The sequence below is a fragment of the Colius striatus genome, chromosome 15 (assembly GCF_028858725.1).
Source record: "Colius striatus isolate bColStr4 chromosome 15, bColStr4.1.hap1, whole genome shotgun sequence".
NCBI classification, from domain to species: domain Eukaryota; kingdom Metazoa; phylum Chordata; class Aves; order Coliiformes; family Coliidae; genus Colius; species Colius striatus.
In genome coordinates, this window is record NC_084773.1 from 2,459,347 (window position 1) to 2,478,642 (window position 19,296).

At 39.2% G+C, this 19,296-nt stretch overlaps 1 protein-coding gene across 3 annotated transcripts in view; it reads right to left on the reverse strand.

Moving 5' to 3' along the window:
- Positions 1-19,296, reverse strand: part of IQSEC1 (IQ motif and Sec7 domain ArfGEF 1) — a 190,552-nt gene that overhangs the window by 10,182 nt on the left and 161,074 nt on the right. For 2 of the 3 annotated variants that reach the window (XM_062008174.1, XM_062008172.1), the window contains exons 5-12: positions 18,040-18,162; positions 17,087-17,253; positions 14,466-14,605; positions 12,878-12,907; positions 10,538-10,663; positions 8,750-8,849; positions 4,294-4,467; positions 3,489-3,665 (exon numbers count right to left, since the gene is read on the reverse strand). In XM_062008174.1, the coding sequence (XP_061864158.1) occupies positions 3,489-3,665; positions 4,294-4,467; positions 8,750-8,849; positions 10,538-10,663; positions 12,878-12,907; positions 14,466-14,605; positions 17,087-17,253; positions 18,040-18,162 (1,037 nt within the window). The remainder of the gene's footprint in view (positions 1-3,488; positions 3,666-4,293; positions 4,468-8,749; positions 8,850-10,537; positions 10,664-12,877; positions 12,908-14,465; positions 14,606-17,086; positions 17,254-18,039; positions 18,163-19,296) is intronic. The other variant, XM_062008173.1, reaches the window with a different exon arrangement.

A 19,296-nucleotide genomic window follows, 5' to 3' on the forward strand; every position in this document is an offset into this window, starting at 1 on the left:
TACAGAGGTATGCCACTTATGTATTACCAAGGCAAACCTTAAAATTACCCTTTTTAAGCCAGTGCAGTGTGTAGATATTATTCCCCCTTTACAGGTTAGGGATGGGGGTGGGGGGGGATAAAGCTTGTTTCCAATGCAAAGGGTCCTCCAGCAACTCAAAGCCACTGGAATTCATAGAATCATAGAATGGTAGGGGTTGGAAGGGATCTTTAGAGATCATGTGGTCCAACCCTCAGATTCAGATTCATGTCAAGAAATCTGAGAGGTACAGAAACACCACCAGTCTAATCCTCGGTGTTCTTCTTTACTGACCAAATCGCTCTTCCCTCATCCTAATGGCCATGATGGGACTTCACACATTTCACATCTTTCTGTAAAGCCTGCTTCCTACAAAACTGCATGATAAGTGGTGAAATGTCCAAAATTTTATCAGAACCAGTAAAACTCAGCTTTAACTGCATTAAAATGTATCTGTCTTCTAATATTTTGATGTAAGTTAAGAATTTCAAAGCCTGGGACAAATAAATTCAGCTATTCCTCAACTATAGCTCAAAAATGTGTAAGAAAAGAGACATCTTTTTCTTTTAAGAAAACTAAAGCACTAAATACCTTTGACTTATTCATATTGGAACAGTTGGCTGCCACATTCTGCTTTTTATTCCATGCAAAGAACCACCAATCCACAATGAACAGCACTATCTTTTAAATCAAGAGACCTTTTTGCAATTATTGAACCTATCTTGGCAAATGCTCTGAAGAACAACCATAAGGAAATGATTCCTGAGAGGAAATCTTCCCATTCCTTACTGTTTACACCTTAGGAGTCAGGGTAATTCTGAGTATCAACATTCATTAGAACTAAGAAGCTCTGAATTGTCACTCTTTTCCAAGAGAAAAAATTTAAGTTGCTTTTCCACAGTCACTATTTACTACCTTGATACCTGGTAGAGAGGAATGGTTTGTTCCTTTAAGTAGTTTTGTCAACCAAATGCTCTTCAGGTTTCCCTTTCACTGAACATACATTTAAAGTCTTTCAATTTGTCTTTCTGCAGTGTTCATTGGGCAATGATCTGCCTTACTGCAGAAATATGCAACAAGGCAAATTTCCCACGTTTATTATATTTATTTCTGTTTAAATGTAGCAAGGAACTCCCCAAAGGAGGTTCATTTGCATCATGCCTTTTCCTATAGAAAGGCATGCATCTACCCACAGTCACATTGTTGTTGTTCCTCCTTTTTGGTCTCATGTTTCACCCACAAAAAGAAGAACTGAGGCAACCTAACTTAATCTAACCCAACTTTTATAGAAGCAATTTAGTATGGCAACCTAACTTAATCTAACCCAACTTTTATAGAAGCAATTTAGTATGGCAACCTAACTTAATCTAACCCAACTTTTACAGAAGCAATTTAGTATGGCAACCTAACTTAATCTAACCCAACTTTTACAGAAGCAATTTAGTATGGTATAACCACTGGGGCACAGTATCTCACTAATTGAGATTTCCTTCTTTTTCTTGTGGGTCATCTGTCCCATATTAAAACAAAACCAGCCTCACATGCAAGCTATTCACTGAGGAAAGGCAGAAACAACACGTAGAATCTCATTAAAAGGACACCAAATAACAAAGCAATTAACAGATATGTAATTTCTCAAGCCAGTTGCACTGCACAAGACCAAACAGAAACTCTCCATAATTCTCAACTCGTTACAGTTAAAATTAAGTTTAGTTGGGTTTAACAAGCTCATTGATAAACCCTGCAGTCTGTGAGTGATTTCTACTTTGTTACTATGGAAAGAAGTTCTTTTGATTAGTAAGCATGCCAATTGTAGGCATGCCCTGTTGAAATGGGAAATGCTTTCATGGTTATAAATACTTGTTGATTGCATAAAACCCATAACATGAAATTTAAATACATGGCAATGTTTGAAAGACAGGGATGAAAAATTCCTGTGGGATGAAAAAAAACTGATCAGGAATCACATTTATGGGTAGAGATACCCACTGAACTCACATATTCAACAATATGGTAGCTCTCCTAATGAATGAAGACAAAACAACAAAAAAGGATGAGGGAAGTGTCCTCAAATCTGAGACAGAACAGTGGTGAAGACTAGGGGCTTGATCTAAAATCCATTGAAGCCAATCAAGCACCAATATTCAAACTTCAGCCTGATTTTGGATCAAGGTCCTAGGTCTTTTTAATGAAGCAAATGGACATGTGAGTATGAAAGCCTAAACAGAGAATAAAATAATTGAAAGAGCTGACTCTCTACATATTTGTATGCACATGCATATACCCACAAAACACAGGCTGTATGTTCAGTTACCACAATTATTGCAGCACATCTAAAATATCTTCTTTAGTTCACAAAAGGGAAAAGGTAAGTAATGTCTACTACCAAAGTTAAACATAGTGTTGAAGTTATGGCTACACTGCAAATCATTACTCCAGTTAAATGAACAAATCAGAGTGACACAGACTTTGAACTAAAAAGAATAATGAGAAAAAAAAAATCATATAGTTGGTACTAGATCCCCAGAGCTACTTTCTGAATAGTGAGCATGGTGTTGTGACATGATTTCAGGAGTCCCATGTAACACAAAGACAAGGTTACTTCTCATGGCAGCCTGTTTGACGTGGCTGTGCCAGTTGTGAATTACTGAGGCAAACCATAACATAAAAACATACCAAACTTCCCCTGGCTTTTCTTTGGATAAAAGAAAAGGCAAACTCACACCACCACTCCTTTTAGCTGTATTAATTAGAGTGAACACCTTTAACTATATCAATCAGTTAATAAATCTTAAGACACATCAGTGGTTTTGTGGGGTATCAGTATTCTTGGCCACTGGGGCTTCTTTTATTACGTTGGCAACAGTATTTCACAACAACCTCTTCTGCAAGAATTGGGAACTATATCTTGAGTTTCAACACAACAGAAGAGCATCAGGGACACGCTGTATCTGAATCACATAGCTCTAGGCAGAATTTAGCAGGGCTTCACTCAATTTCATTCATCAGTGTGGTAACACAGGTACGCTTGAGCACAAAGTACACGGAAAGCAGTCATTACACAGAGACCAGTTTCTTTCCTTTTCTTTCTAAGTCTATTGTATGAAGGGGAAGAAGCAAAGGGGAAGAAAAAAAGAAAGGAAATCTAAGTGGGTTACTCCTAGAGCAAGCCAACCATGTTTATTCTTTTTGTAAAACACTTACAATTGTTCCTCTGTCTTCACTGTCCTTTAAAAGTCTATATAGCAATCTACAACGGTTTAAATGCTTTCAAACAGTGGTTGCTTAATAGAACAAGGGTAAAAAAACAAACAGAAATTAAACACAAACGATGACAGAGGAGCTGGTTGAAACGTTTGAACTTTCACTATTACTCGTTCTGAAAGCCCACTGTGAGCTGGGCTTTGTATGCATCATTCATGCACCTTTGCATGCAGTGGTCAGAGCAAAGAAATCAAGGCAGTGCTCACCTGCTTCAGACAGGTCCCTCAGGGAGCTGCTCAGCGCGCTTCTCTTCAGCCCCTCGCCGGTGGCATAGCTGTCATCCAGGCAAGCTCTGTTCAGCGTCCCGTTGCCAGAATCCTTTTTCAGGCTGGAGCACTGAGACATGCTTGGACGCACAACACCCTTCTGTTTTTCTAGCTCAGCTGAAACAAAGAGGGTAATTTTGCAATTCATATGTATGGGCTGGAATGGAGGATGTGCTAATGTCACAAATCCTCTGCATGACCACAGATTACTGTCAGTAATAGACAAGGGTTGATTTGGGCATTGTTAATGCCAGGAACTTCATCCCTGCACTAACAGCTTTATATTACAGCATACAGGAGAAAGGCTGTTCTTCTTTTGGAAAAAAAAGAAACCAAGAGGAAATTCCATGGTTAGACACTCAGGTAACTCTGAGCAAAACATCTCAATTTGTGCTGATTCCTGAATGCAGGAAACGAAGACAAATTCAGTGAATCCTTTCTGAAGGGCCATCATCAAGAACTTCAGGGTGTCATAACTCATCCCTAAAATTCTTACTGTAATTTACACTACAAATCACAAATCTCCTCTGTCCATTGCTAGTTGCAGCCTGTCCAGGCTAAACTCCCACTGCAGTGAATAATAGTCAACAAACACAGCTGGAGCTTGAGATATCATTGGGGCTTTCCTCTTTCTAGAATCAAAGCCATGGGAAAACCCACATTACTTTGGACTTCTCAACAGTTCCAACGGGTTCCACACACATTTCTTATTTCAATTAGCTTGAAAATGCTCTATTATATGTACCTTTGTACTTACACTCTATTCTGTGCTTTTCCATTTCTTGAACCTCTGCAATTGACTCCCTCAAATCATCTGTAAACTTCTTCCTGTCCTGAGGATTTGGTGCATTGAAATTTATTAGTACTTTGATATCTGCTCCTGGGACAGCTGATGTGAGCCGAATGCCATTGGGATAATCTGGAAGGAAGAGTCAAGAAAAACTAAGCTCTGATTATTCCAATTACTTTGCTTTATATATATATATATAAATAAAACAATCAAACAACACTCCTGCACATACAATGGAAGGCTTGTTACTAATAGTACCACATGGGGAACAAAGTCAGGGAAATAAAAGGCTAAAGGTACAGAATTAGAATGAAAACCCCTCAAGATACATAGGAATAGCTTAACTGTCAAAATACTGAATAAGTACAGAAAGACAGACTTTATTGCAGCTGTTACCCTTAAGGTAAAATGTACAATATAAAATAGCCCTCAAATTCACAGAATCATAGAATGGTGGGGTTGGAAGGGACCTTTAGAGATCATCCAGTCCAACCCCCCTGCAGAAGCAGGGTCACCTAGATCAGGTCACATAGGAATGTGTTAGGTGGGTTTCAAAGACCTCCAAGGAGGGAGCCTCCACACTCTCCCTGGGCAGCCTGTGCCAGGGCTCCCTCACCTCACCCTGAAAGAGTTTTTCCTTATATTTAAATGGAATTTTCTGTGTTTCAGCTTCATCCCATCACCCCTTGTCCTGTCACTGGATACAACAGAAAAAAGTGCTGCCCCAACCTCCTGACACCCACCATTTAGATAGCTGTAACTATTAATGTGATCCCCCCTCAGTCTCCTCTTCTCCAGACTAAACAGCCCCAGGTCCCGCAGCCTTTCCTCAGAAGGAAGATGCTCCAGTCCCCTGATCATCTTGGTGGTCCTGCCCTGGCCTCTCTCCAGCAGTTCCCTGTCCCTCTGGAGCTGGGGAGCCCAGAATTGGACAGAGGACTCCAGATGAGGCCTCAGCAGGGTAGAGGAGAGTGGGATAATTTTTATTTCATGGCACAGAGCCCATCAGCTACCGTACTCAACTGTGACCAAGGCTTTGCTGAGTGGAGATGACTTGAATACATCACAAGTACTAGCAACTGTCTTATACGTAACGTTTGCAGGAAGACAAACACACTGGTACACACATGCACAGCTTCTAGTATTTCCTGTTAAGTTGTGCTCTCTGGACATCCTACTTTCTTTTTTTAATGAAGTTTAAATTATCTGTGAAATTCCATATTGAGGAAGTAAAGGAGGTGGGGTTACCCCACACTTTTGACCAATATTGTGGATATCTTCACAGTAAAGGCAGATTTTTCAGCACATCACCTTTGCCTGTTTTCTAGCTGCATAGTTGGGAATGCAGAATTTAACAGCTGGTCAAAAATATCTCCTAGTTAAGATAGAAAATTGGTTTAGAGGTGGAATATAACAAAGATATGTTCTGCTGTAGAAAACAGAATAGAATAGCCTATGCTTGAACCACAAACCTGTAGAAATGGGGTGTTAGAAAAACGGTGCATTCTAATTCACAATGTTTTCTTTTACTCAACTGCCTCACATTATTGGTCTGCTAAAGCTCTTAAATATTTGCTTAAGTATTCAACCTGAAGTTGAATGCTCCCACATACCAGAAACTTCCTTCCCTCAGAATCCAGCAGATGCTGAAGGCAGCCTCTTCTCTCAAAGCCATTCAGATTCAACCAGATTGAAAGTATTGAGAAAATGCAGATGCTATGTGTGTTTTAAAAGGATATCTTAACTTCCAAATGAGATTCTCAGCTGAGAGCAAAGCAAGTTCATTTGCTTTGAAAAAAGGTGCTACCTACTGCAAGCCTCAAAGGGTACAGAGGGGGAAGAGGGGCCATGGAGTCAAGGCTTCTGCTGGAGTCTGGTTTCCACACCTTGTGCAGAAGCCATGTATAGCTGATCTGCCTCTCCTGACACGACAACTGCATCTACCTTCACTCAGATAAGACAGCTGCCTCAAGCTGCCTGCAGCTGCTGTCGTTCAGGATGCAGCCAAAAGGCCAGAAGTGCAGTGGGGCTGGGTGCTAGGCAGCTAACAGGTGCAGAGTGTGGGCTGACACCAGGGAGTGTTTTACACACTGACACTGGATATGCAGCAATCAGCTCTAGAAAGTGCACCACTTGGGAAAGAAGAGAAGATGCTTATGAAACCAAACAAGGGAAGCTTGGTAAGCTCAAAGTTACATGGGCTACCTGCAGATATGAACAAAGAATGAACTTCCATGTACCAAACTAACAAAAGTATTTTATTGTCAGGGATACTTCTCTACATCACATTAAGCAAGACATAAGTATTTCTTGGTTTGAAATACACTCTCTCTGAATTGATCTGCTTGTTCTTTATGTTTTTTCAGTCATTTTGATTGAAAATGTAAAATACATTTCCCTATTTATTTACTAGAGATACAGGGTATTATTTTCCCTTTTGGAGACCATCCATCCCTCAACGTAATTAACATCTGTCATTAGAAGTCAATTCTTCTATCATCAATGCCAATTACGTTGTTCAATCTCACCAGTAACCAGACCAATATTTTTGTTGGTGCTGCTTTAGTGACATCAAATTTTAGTTACTTGAAACCAGCTGATTCTGAACAGCTGCTGCACACAGATTTACTGAACAGCATGATGGCTCTGGCCAAAACACCCCAAAGCTTTCTGGGGAGAGCAGAAACAAAGAATATGAATTTTGAAAACAAACCAGGGGGAAAGAACATTTCTCTTTCCCAACTGGAAAATACTGCATTCCACCTAACAGACACCAATATAAGAAGCACAATCAGCTCACTGATTCACTGCACTAAATTCACCCTAGAAGCCCAACTACATCTACTAAAGTGTATCAATTGAAATGGCTCGAGTTCACTGGGAGGAATCCAGTCCTTTACTCCTCGTTTCACTACAGGTATTTTTAACTTGAATCAGATATTTCTTCTTAGGAAGCTTATGAGCTCTTATTATCTTTAAAGTTATTTAACTTGACATCAGAAGAATTTTGTATCCTATTATTAGAATCCAGGATAGAAACATTTGGCCTTCCTCTCTGAAAATGAATGTTCTATCATATAATGTGTGCACAAGAGAGAATCAATGTGTATGCATATAAATAATCTGCAGGCTACATCACTGCTATAAGCTCTACAGAAATCTTCCCTTTTGAAATCTCCAGATGCTTTGACTCAATAACAGTGACTTCTTTCGAGTGAGATGAGCATTGGAGCACATCCTCAAGGACAAGGGGAAACTAAGAGCCTTTTACAATAGAAAAGCACAGTAACTACAGAATGTCAGAGAGCTGTGCCAAATTTATCAGGAGGGTCAAGGTTTGTTCTCCAAACCATAAAGTCAGGTCAAGCAGACTGTATCCCTACAGACCATACAAACAACTATGCTCTGCTACATTATTACTGCTACTGTCTCTGGGTTTAAAATCAGGACATTAGCAAACTACTTGCTTTTTATTGAATTTTTGGTCTGCCAAGACTTGACAAGCATCAAAGATAAAATGAGTATTGGATTGATGCAGATTAGAACTGGCATAAACAAATGGTGCTAGAAAGCACAAACTTCAATCCAGACTCTCTGCCTCGTGTTTGTATTTAAATGAGTACACGTTATGTAGGCACAGAGTTAAGACATAAAGCAGGAAAACAAATTAAATAGTGCTTTGAATTACACATATTTCCAGCTAACTGTACCATTGACTGAGCAACAGATATATTTGTTTCTTTACCAACATTTTACTCTTTAGAGGTACTCACAAATAACAGGTTTAGCTTCTGATTGCAACCAAAAAGAAAAAAATCTTACAGCAACATTGCTATATCTTGTGCTGACATAGAATCATAGAATGGTAGGGCTTGGAAGGGATCTTTAGAGATCATCTAGTCCAACTCCCTGCAGAAGCAGGTCCCACCTAGATCGGGTCACACAGAAATATGTGCAGGTGGCTCTTGAAGATCTCCAAGGAAGGAGCCTCCACACCCTCCCTGGGCAGCCTGTGCCAGGGCTCCCTCACTCAAACACTGAAAGAGTTTTTCCCTGTGTTTAAATGGGACTTTTTGTGTTCCAGCTTCATCCCATCACCCCTTGTCCTGTTGCTAGATACCATTGAAAAAAGTGCTGCCCCAACCTCCTGACACCCACCAGTTAGATATTTGTAACTATTAATTAGCTCCCCCCTCAGTCTCCTCTTCTCCAGACTGAACAGCCCCAGGTCCCGCAGCCTTTCCTCGGAAGGAAGATGCTCCAGTCCCCTGATCATCATTTTAAACTTTAGGGCTAAGTTAAACTCAGAGCAATTTTATATTCCTAAAGTCAGACTCAAGGCCTGTCCATCCCTTCCACTTCCACAACTTATTTAACTTATAAATCACTTACAAAGACAGGAAAGACTTACACTGGTTCTCAAAAAGCAGAACTTGCATTCCATAGAGGGAGAACGACTGTCGGAAACTGTACGTGACTGAGTTCTTCTTCTTTTGAAAGATCTTAGTCACCTGAAAGATACCAACAAAACCCAAAGTGAAACATCTCCTTCACCTTACGTGTTTGTGGAAAGTCCTTGCTCTGAGGAGCTAGCATACCAAAGTGCCATTTTAATAGCTACCATCCGCCAGAAAACATGAACTTGGAATTTTTTCTCTTATTTTCTCTTTTTTAATGCAACTGATGTGTTAAATGTACTGCTGAGGGAACAAAGCTACCTTTGAAACTTTGATATCTCCTAACTAGCTTTCATATTCCATCCAGATCCATAGCTTCTGTGTTCTCTTTCTCCAGAACTCTACTTCTCGTAATTCCAGGAGGAAAAAGAAAAGCTGCATGGTCATTGTACTTGCTAGCAAACATGGAAACACACTGAAATCATCCTTTTAAAAAGCTTAGCTCCTGCCACACCTTCCCTCATGCTTCTCTCGTAGTCTGACTCCAGGCAGGACACACCTAAGGACCCTTCCATACAAGTTCCCTTCTTAGCCCTTCTTTTCATGTGCTGTGACCTTCCCAACCCACTTCACGTCTGTGCACTTGCAAATGCTGCCTTTCACTGCCTCACTCAGCAATGCCCTGTTTTCCCACTCGTGTACAGCACCTTTCTCAAAAGAAAGCTCTGTGGAAACCTTTATTTTCCACTACAATAGAAGTAACTTACTACTACTCACCATCAATTTCAGGGTTCTCCTAAAGTATGAATGCAACCACTCTTTTTCTTTATAGCCAAGAGGTTTATTTTCACTAGTTCTTTCTTATTTAAACTTCCAGCAATGGCCTTTTACTAGAACTGATGGATTTGCTATATATTACCTCCCAAACAGTGTGATAAAACCACTGCTATCCGAGTAAGTAATAAAAAGCCATCAGGAAACTTGCAACTTCAAGATGACAATGTCATTTAGCACCCAAGCTGACATTTACAACTGGGAGGTTACAGTCACAATCACAAGCACCACTTTAAAAAATTTACTTCCTGGCTTTAAGGGCTGAAGGTATGCCAAATTACACACAGTAAAACTGTGCCTTTGAAGTGTCCCACTTCTGTACCAATATATGAAATATTCAGTTGAGTTCTTAGCTCTCATAAAACAGTGAAATACATTCCAAATAGAGTGCAGCAAATTTTCCCATTTTTAATAGCAAATCAACCAAATAATTCCAAGCTGTCACCAGTTTTGTATGTTTGGTTTTCAAAAGACTGGGTCAGGTTAAATGCACACTAAAAAGCAAAGTCAACTGTAAAATGGATTTCAATGTATCCCATTTCTATTTCAATGAATAAATATATCTGGTTCATAGAACATCTGAGGAATACCAAGTAGTATGTCATTTTGGTTTTCCATGAGTAACTTGAAATCATTATTCATGGAATAAAGACTATCTCCATTAATCCATTAGGGAAATGGATGAAGTGGGAGTAATTTTTATTCCTTCTTTATAGTAAAAGCTGTTGCCTCAAAGTACTTTCTTACAATAGAGTGTAGTAATCAATCAAAGGCTTCAGTTTGAAAGCAAATTATATATAAGGAAGAAAATTAAGAAAATTTAAATCTTAACCAGCCCAAGATTGTTGGAGTAATGGGTAATAGATGCTTATTTCTAGGTATGCTCATGCCCTTAATTGTCCCTAATTCCATGGAGGTCAGCATTGCTGAACACCTCACTGGAAGTGTATCCACCTGACAGTACATACCACAAGGAGATCATTAAATAGAAATATTTCTCGCTGGTGCAATCCAAGCTTCTGGGGTTTATTTGGATCTGGAACTTCAAACAGCCTACAGTAGCAAACAAGCCTCCGGTGGGGGAGAGAGAGGACCTATGGTAACACAAAAGACCAGGGTTAACAGAGCAATATGTAGCCAAGAAAGAGCATCTTTCATACCAAGCAACTTTTTATCCAATATATTTGTATCTTTAAGTCCATGAGACAAAAAGATCACCAGCAAAATAATATTTATGTGCCACAAACTTGCACATCATCCAAACTTCATAATTCTGATATAACATATTCTTTTAACAGCTTGCATTCCAGTATATGGATGCCAAAGAAAGGTTTACTGGGGACAGTTTTACTCTGTGAGAAGATAAAACCTTGAGAGAAGTTAAGATTAAGCTGGTGGGAGCTCAGAGCAAAGGATGTTTGCTTTCCTGAGCATTTTTACATATCTTTATTAGAAGAAAGGATGCAAAGCAACTTTAACTTCTTTGGAGATGAACACACTGATTACTTTTTGTCAGCCACTGAATTAATTCAGTTTGTTCATTCCCCCATACCAAGGGAATGGTGATATCAGGCAAGAGGTAAATGCATTTTCAGTCTGGTTTATTTTCTCCTGCCAGCAAGAAAAGCAAGACTAATATTCCATTTCCTTATTTGAAGTGCCTGCTGAAGCTATGTCCAAAGCTGCTCTTTTCAACTTAATTTATTCAAATGTAAATGATGTTATCTTGTCAATAATATTACAAGAAATACTTTAAACTTTAAAAGAGTGAAGTAGAGAATAGTCTTTGGTAACTAGACATATATTTCACTTATATATTTTACTGTTCTATGATTCCTGATCCTGCATGGCAATTATGAGACTTACTGGGAAAAGAACATAAAGGCTGTTAATGGTTATTATTCTTCTACATAAGAAAGGGGAAGATGGGGAAAAATTACTTAGGATTCATTATCTGCCCTTGTTGATAATGAGTTATCAAGTCATTTGGTGAGATTTCAGTTTATTCCCTGAAATCCACTGACAGCTATACTATTAATGGAGAAAATGGCACTAGCATTTATCTATGGTATTAGCTTAATTACCCTCCCTGAACTTGCAGGAGAAGGTATTTAAGAAAAAACATCTGCTATGTTCTAAAGGAGCTGTTGTGGTGAAGAATGCTGGAGCCACCAATGCTTTCTATTTTCAGTCTCTGCTGGTTACTGAGCAGCCTACGTGGGTTCTCAGTGAAAAGCAGCAGGAGTAAATGTTGCATATTCTCATTCTCTCCTGCCTCCAGACAGTCTCCTCAGCACGTGGCAGTCTGAGGTTTGCTACAGTGAAATAAAACCCAAGGGCAGTCACTGATCCTATGAACTTGCAAACACCTACAGTGAGCCCTGGTATTGAAATGTAACTACAGGCAATGCTTTCATTCCTAGCAATAGATGATCCGATCCCATTCTCTTCTACCATATTTTACAAAGGTTACATCTTCCTCTTAGTTTTTACAGTCCAATAGCACTTCTAGACATAAAACAGGTGCTTTACTTAGGAGTATGAAGCTAGCTTTGCATGGTGTTAATTGTTCACACAGAAAAAGCAGGAAATAGAAGGCTGCAAAAACAAATGAAAGTTTAAAGTTCCTTCTCTGGATTGTCCTAAGTGAAGATGCTAATGCACAGTGGAGTTATAGGAGAGAGAAAAAAATCATTAGGATCAAATTTGCACAAGGTAATCAGATTTCAGTGCACTCCTTTGCTATGAGGTGGCTTGTTTGGTTGTTTAAAAATGCCAGCAATAATGTTAGCACAAAATTGAAGTAAATGAAACACTCCACTAGTAGAATAGTTTCAAGATTATTATTATTATTAATTGCACCTTTAACTTCAACCTGGAATCAATATTTCCCATGCTCATCCCCCTTCAGAAGAGAACAGTTAAATTAACTTTCAATATCTCTGAATAAACACATCATGGCTCAGGTGGAAAGGAGAGGTGCAAGTCTAGTTTGACTTAGTTGTCCCTTCTTTACTGGCTCTTTAATTCCTACAGTGATAATAGCATTTGAAATGCATAAAGAGCGTACTAAAAATGACCTAGAAAACTCTTGGCAATAAATTAAGCGTTCTCTTTGGGAAATACATTTGGAAGAAAATCCTTACACTTCAGAGAGTTATTACTACAACAATAGGAAAGTTTTGCTTGAAAGAAGGCCAAGTTTTGGAAAAGCCAAAAGGTAATAGAATGTGGTATTGCCAGTTTAAGGAAAAAGCTGCCACTTAAAAGGACTGTAAACTTTGAAGAAATGTAAGAGAAATACGTACACAACCAAGTCCATGATGCAGAGATCCAATCTACAGTAGAAAGACATACAAGTTCGTTAAACTTCAGAGAAACACAGTACTGTATCATAGCAAGTAAATACGTCACGGCCTTACTATGACTAAATGCCTATAAAGTAAAAACAAACATTTCTATCAATAAAGACTGTTGACTATTTCCTACATTTTCTTTCACACAGTTAAAAAGTCTCTCAAACAGAAGAAGCCTTGAACCTAGGACTCCACTGAGGGCATTGTTTTCTTAATGCCATTTCATTTACAAGGTCAGGATTAGTTTCAGGATTTGAATCGCCACATGCTTGAATAAAAAAAGAACGAGGAAAGAAACCATCTCCCACATAGGCCTATATATAAACCTAAATCCCCAAACAACTACAGAAAAGCAATTTTGTATGGAAGCATAAGCAGCTGTCAAATGTTGACTTCAGAGTATTTCTTTCCCTTACACTCAAAATTATGTAAAAGCTTTTATTAAGAACATTCTCCTTCCTCTCTCCTCTGCTTCTTCCAAGAGATCTTGTTGGATTGGATTTTCTTTTTCTGGAGGTCCCTCTTTCCCTTCCATCTCCCCATCTTAAAGCTTGTCTGAGAAGAGATTACAACTCAAAGCTCTTTAAAAGTGATAGGGAAAATCATGCTCCTCTTAATAAAAATCTCCCAAGCCATCAGCTCCTGCTTCGGTAAAGAGACAATAAAGAAAAACGATGTAGGCCTTCAAAACCATGCAAATCTAGTCTTCTTTTGGCTTTGTTTTGGGCTGCCTCTGTGGCTATGAACATGAAGATCTTGAGAAGATGACTCTAGGACTTGAATTCAGGAAGGCTGAGTATCCATTGTCCCTTTCCATGCTAGATACAATTGTTGGGTCTGAATGGGTCTGAACATGTCTGTGTTCACTCAGCTGCTAAAACAAAGGGAAAAACTCTGTGGCCTTCCTTTTCTCTCTCCTTTTCCCAACAAATGCTTTGAAGATTAGTTTATAGAGCAAAGTGTTTCAGCATATTTCCCACAATAAAGCAAGAGGTAACTTGGGATGCTCAAACCCAGCACTAGAAACCCTGGGACCTGTTTGGTGGTTGTGTTCTGAGGTAAAATGACGGTCTCCCCTTACAAATACCAGTCCATAGAGCTAGCTGCAAAGCTGAGAAAGATGCTGAACACAAGTTCTCTATTGCTCTTGTAAATTATGGAGCTATAACTGACAGCTTAAATGTTGAAACAGGATTCTCTACAACGTCACTTTAACTTCAATTCTCTTGAAACAAACATGGGAATTGCCCAAAATGGAGATATTTCAGTGTATTTTCAGAATTGTAAAGCTTCACATAAAGAAAGGGGTTTAAGGCTCATCATCCATCACGAACACAAACTGCAACAACAAAATTCATCTGCACTGTGGATGCTCCAAAATGAAAACCAAAGTTATAGCAAAATTATCTTGACAGTTTCTGCCTCTTGCCATTGATCAACCAATCTGTACTTCTAAGCAACACCCCTCTGTATTGCTCTGTGCTGTGTGCTGCCCTACGCCTCTCCTTGGCCATCGACAGGCAGTGCAAAGGGAACTTACCGGTTTCTTTCCTACTATGAGCTTTTCAACCTTCTGGACTTGGGATACATGATCCTCATTTGTCTTCAGCTCCCGTTTGCGGATGCGCTCATAAATCCCAATCAGCATTTCCCGGGGAATATCCTCACCATCATCCACACCTGCAGAGGACAACACTTTCTATCACCAGCCTGGCTCTGAACAATCTGAATGATCAGAGATAACACTATTATGTCTCAGCAAGCAGAGGAAAAAACCATGGGTAAGTTTTGTAGCAATGCCAACGTTGCCTAAGACTGCTGATGTATTATTTATGCTCTTTTGTTTTTGAGCAGCCAGTACCCTGTCAACTATCATCCCCTCTGCAGTGTTTGTGCCTACCTTACCAAAGCAGCAGTTGTTACTTATTACTGAAGCACTGCTTTTTTGTCCACAAGCTTGCTGCCCTCAGTGCACCAAGATATTGATGGAAATAACCCAGATTTGGGGTTTTGTTTTAGAACCCTAATCTAAGTCTAAGCCATAAGAAGGCTCATTTCCTATCTAAATTCTGTTTTTAAAGTTTCCTCTGTTTGGTAGCAAAGCTCATATGAGTTAAATAACACTTTAGACACCAACATTTCCATTATGGCTTCCTCCTAGGAGTATACCACTGGGAGGAATGAAACCAGTCGATCCATTTGGCCTCTATCTGTTCATAAAATGATTTTACTCATAGTTCCTGTACAACTTCCAAAACAATTCATTTACTCTCAAAAAACAGAGCAACAAAATATCCCAGTTACAGTATTATTGTTCAGCACTGTGTGAACATCACTGGCATGGCAGTTATCTAACAAATGTCACAGTGTCTTGAATTCTTGATCCTGAGTTTTTAATAGCAGTGGAAGGAGCCCAGTTTCAATAACTGACTTAAAACTGGATTTGCAGCAGACAGGGAGATGCATGTCTAAACAGGTTTTAAAGCAATAACCTCTTATCTCCCATTCAGAAGCCAAAATAGAATATTTTGTTACCCAGTGGAACAGTTGCTCAGAGAAAAATATTCTGTGACAAAATACAGTTTCTTTGCAACTGGAAGCAAGCAAACTACTCTCCGTTCTGTTCCACAGCAGCAAGTCTTCCACAGACCACCCTTTGCAATCCAATCATTTAAAGTTAGAGGCAAGGTAACCTGCTATAAAAATGCCTACAGTAATAAGAAATTGCTGGCATTCAGGTTGGAGCTCAGAGAGAAGACCCTGTATTGAAAGCAACAAATATAACTGTAGTGTCATGCCAAGAGACAAATATCAGGCCTTTTTAAATCTTTTGGCCTTTATGATAAAATCTCAGCACTAACTTAACTGTTGCTAAGCTGAAACATCTGCTTAGCACAGATCATTAATGTCTTCTAGAAATCTGAGGCAATAAAATCACCAAACAGGACCTGCATTTTCATGGTCTGCAATCCCAGAACACCACGAGTCTTTTCTTTTCACTGGTGCTAAAATGCAAGTGCCACCTGCACACATGGATGCAAACTGCCATGCATCTCAGGTGTGCCAAGATATCGATACATTAAGCAACTTCATTCTATCTTTCTGCCATTCAGCCTACTTTTAGCTAGTGCTGAGAAAATGGCTGTTAAACTGTAGAGTAGTAGGTCTATTGTGCTTCCATGCTGCTACATCCATTGTTGCCAAAAGAAGAGACATGCTGCACTGAGTCGTGCTTGTCCTGTGCTTAACAGGGGGAGGAGGAAGAGAGGGCTGCAGTGACTGAGCGGGCAATTTTCCTGGCCTTTGCCCAAACACAGTAATGGAAATATAGTAAAAGCTGCTTTTTCCCTATGGGCACAAAACTATCTTAAAGGAAGAAAAGGGATGGGGACTTCAGCCTCATTTTATTTCTCTAACATCTGAGTGCTCTTCTGTGATAAAAGGTAAATGCTGTCTGATTCATTCCTCCTTGAGTGCCCAGGAACAACAGGAGGTATCACTCCCTCATGCACCATCTCCCTCCTCAGCTCTACAGGGATGACTTTCTGTCAGGCAGAGCTGAACTCTGCCTGAGCTGATATTTCACAAACCCTTGCTCTTTTCCATCAGAAAAACAGCACAGAAAGATCTGAGAAACAGAGTTGAAAAAAAATACCTTCATCTTTTTTGGCAATCTTTTCTTCTGTTGTGGCAGGCTTAGGTGTGCCATAGCCTGGCAAACAGTTTATTGATCAGAAAATATAACAACAAAGAACTCAAAATGAAATTTCTGTGCTCTTTACTGCGTAACTTTCAGGAAGGTTTTGGAGTTGGGATTTTTTTTCTCCCCCCATCAGGAATTTACATCTTTAGCTTCTTTCCAAAAGTCCCTCACTGTGGCTTTGTGAGTTCTGTTCCTCAATATATATGTGAAAAAAAGGACTTGAGAATACATTCACTCAAGAAAGACAGGGTAAAGATGACAAAATACTGCATGCTTAATTCTGTTTTCACCAGTCCAGAAATAACCAAAGCCTATAAAAATGACAGCAGCTTGAAGTCAGGTGAACTCAGAATCCAGTGCCCCGTGTTTCGTCTTTTTCATAGGAGATACATGGTGTCCCTCCAATGACAGATACAGGGAAAAGCTTTCATTGACCTTCATGGATGGAGTTTGCTTACCCCTTAGATTCTTGACAAAATCTTCCAGCTTCATTTTGCGTTCTGGTTTCACATTTGGGCTGTACATATCCGTGTTTAACAGTATGATGGCAAAAGCTAGAATGAAGATGGTATCAGGATTTCTAAATTGCCTCACAACACCTGGATTGCAGATACAGTATCGTTGGCTGTAAAAAAAAAAGCAGAGGGGAAGCTGTCAGAGCTATGAATTACTACTCTAATCCTACCAGAGAAACCAACTGCCACATTCCAGAGGCTGAGCAAGCCATCATTTGCGTTCCATGCTTATATTTAGCTTCCCATCAACAGATTTTCATATGGTGATTCTAGAATGTGGAAGGCTTTTGTTTTCTCCTAACACTGTAACTTCACTTCTTAGTACAGATTCTGAGCTACAAGAACTTCAGTATTTCACTTTTTATTCAGCAATTAATAGTCATTGACAGTAGGTAACAATACAGCATTGGGTTTAGCCTACTGCCATGTGGTGATTTACATCTCATCCTGACCTGGGTAAAGGATGCTTGTGTTACTGTTATTAATGCTCTTTAGGCCACTATTGTTGAAATGCTTAATGAAAGGTTGAAGGCACATATCCTCTAAAACATAGATGGCCTTGTAATTCCACTCCTGTAAACTATTATATCCAAATACATTGTTAAGAGACATTGAACAAATCCCTGAATACCTTTCCAGCTCACACCAGGAAGAACTTTAATGGAGAAAGATCACTACATTAGCACAAATGACATACATGAACAGCACCAGCAGAGAACACTTCCCATTTCATAGGTCACAAAACCAAACTGTATTTGAAACTGTGTGATGCTCACAAGGACACTGCAAATAAACAGGGAAGTAACTGAGGTACACTCAACTTCCCCAGTTCTCCAGTCTGACCATTAGGCAACAGCATGCTTCTGGTGAATGAATAGTTTATTCCAGCATCATACCTAAAAGCCTCAATGAGTCGTTCTACTTTCTGGGCTTCTCCCTGAACACGGATATGAGCCTGAAATTTCCTGAGTGCTTCATCCAGTTCCATTGTTGAGAAGTCCATCTCATCCACAACACAGCTAGAATAGAAACAGATTGTCATTGTGTCTTGGTTTCTAACAACACAGTACCAAAGTTTAGACCAAAAAAACGCCTTTCAGTTTCCCATCTCTTGTAGAGAGTCATGGAGCTTTCTGAAACATTCATCAGCAATTGCAATAATTGTAGGTAAGCTGTGAAGGAAGGACTGCAAATAATAGATCAATGAGAAAGTGTATGTGTAAGCAGGTCCTTTTTTCAACAGAATAGCTGCTGGAATGACAAATATCTGACCAGTGTAAGTGGCATTCCATTGCCAAGAGTAATTATTGGCTTTGTGCTTCAAGGCCAATCAATTATTACAATACCTATAATAAATGGTTTATACTCCTCAAAACACCATATCTCAAAGAGCCTGCAGCAAACACAATAATCTGTAACAAATGGCTCTTTGTCTAGGAATGTTCTTACAGAGGAAAAAGAAATTAATCCTGTTTGGATACTCTTTGCTATTACTGCAGTTCTCATCTGCCCATCATTTGCTGTGTCTTTCAGTTAACATTTATGTAGAGAGAATTACTTTCTTGCTCCAAAAACACGGTGCTGGCAAAAAGTAAAAGAGGAACGAGATTAATACAATCAATGGTGTGAACTATGTCATTCTAATGCTCTGCTTAAAGACTACTTTAAAATCAGAAGCTTAAAAATTTCCTTAGCTTTTAGTTTTTAAATAACTAGACATGAATCACTGCAAGGAACAGCACTATAATGCAGAAGCCACAGAAAGATGAATTCAGTTTTAATGTATAACTCTACAATGACAGAGTAGCTCACGTTTTTCTTCTAGTAATATTGTAGCTAACATAGATTAATACCAAAGCAATTTATTCACTTTGCCTTGAATGTTTTTGCCTTTATGCAGAAGCACAAGGAAACAAACACTTCTCGTGCCTTTTCCAATCCACACCTAAAAACCTATTAGTAGTTCTGCAATAGTTTTCACAGTATTCCCACCTAGTGTAAGTTCTGTAACATTTCAAAAGCCCTTTTCTCCTTCAAAAGTGGAAGGCACATGTGCAGTCAAACTGGAGTCAAAATGAAGTAATTAGAACAATTAAAGACCTTCAGAAACAACATAACAGGGAGAGGACTTAAACAATCTTTTATAGGAACTA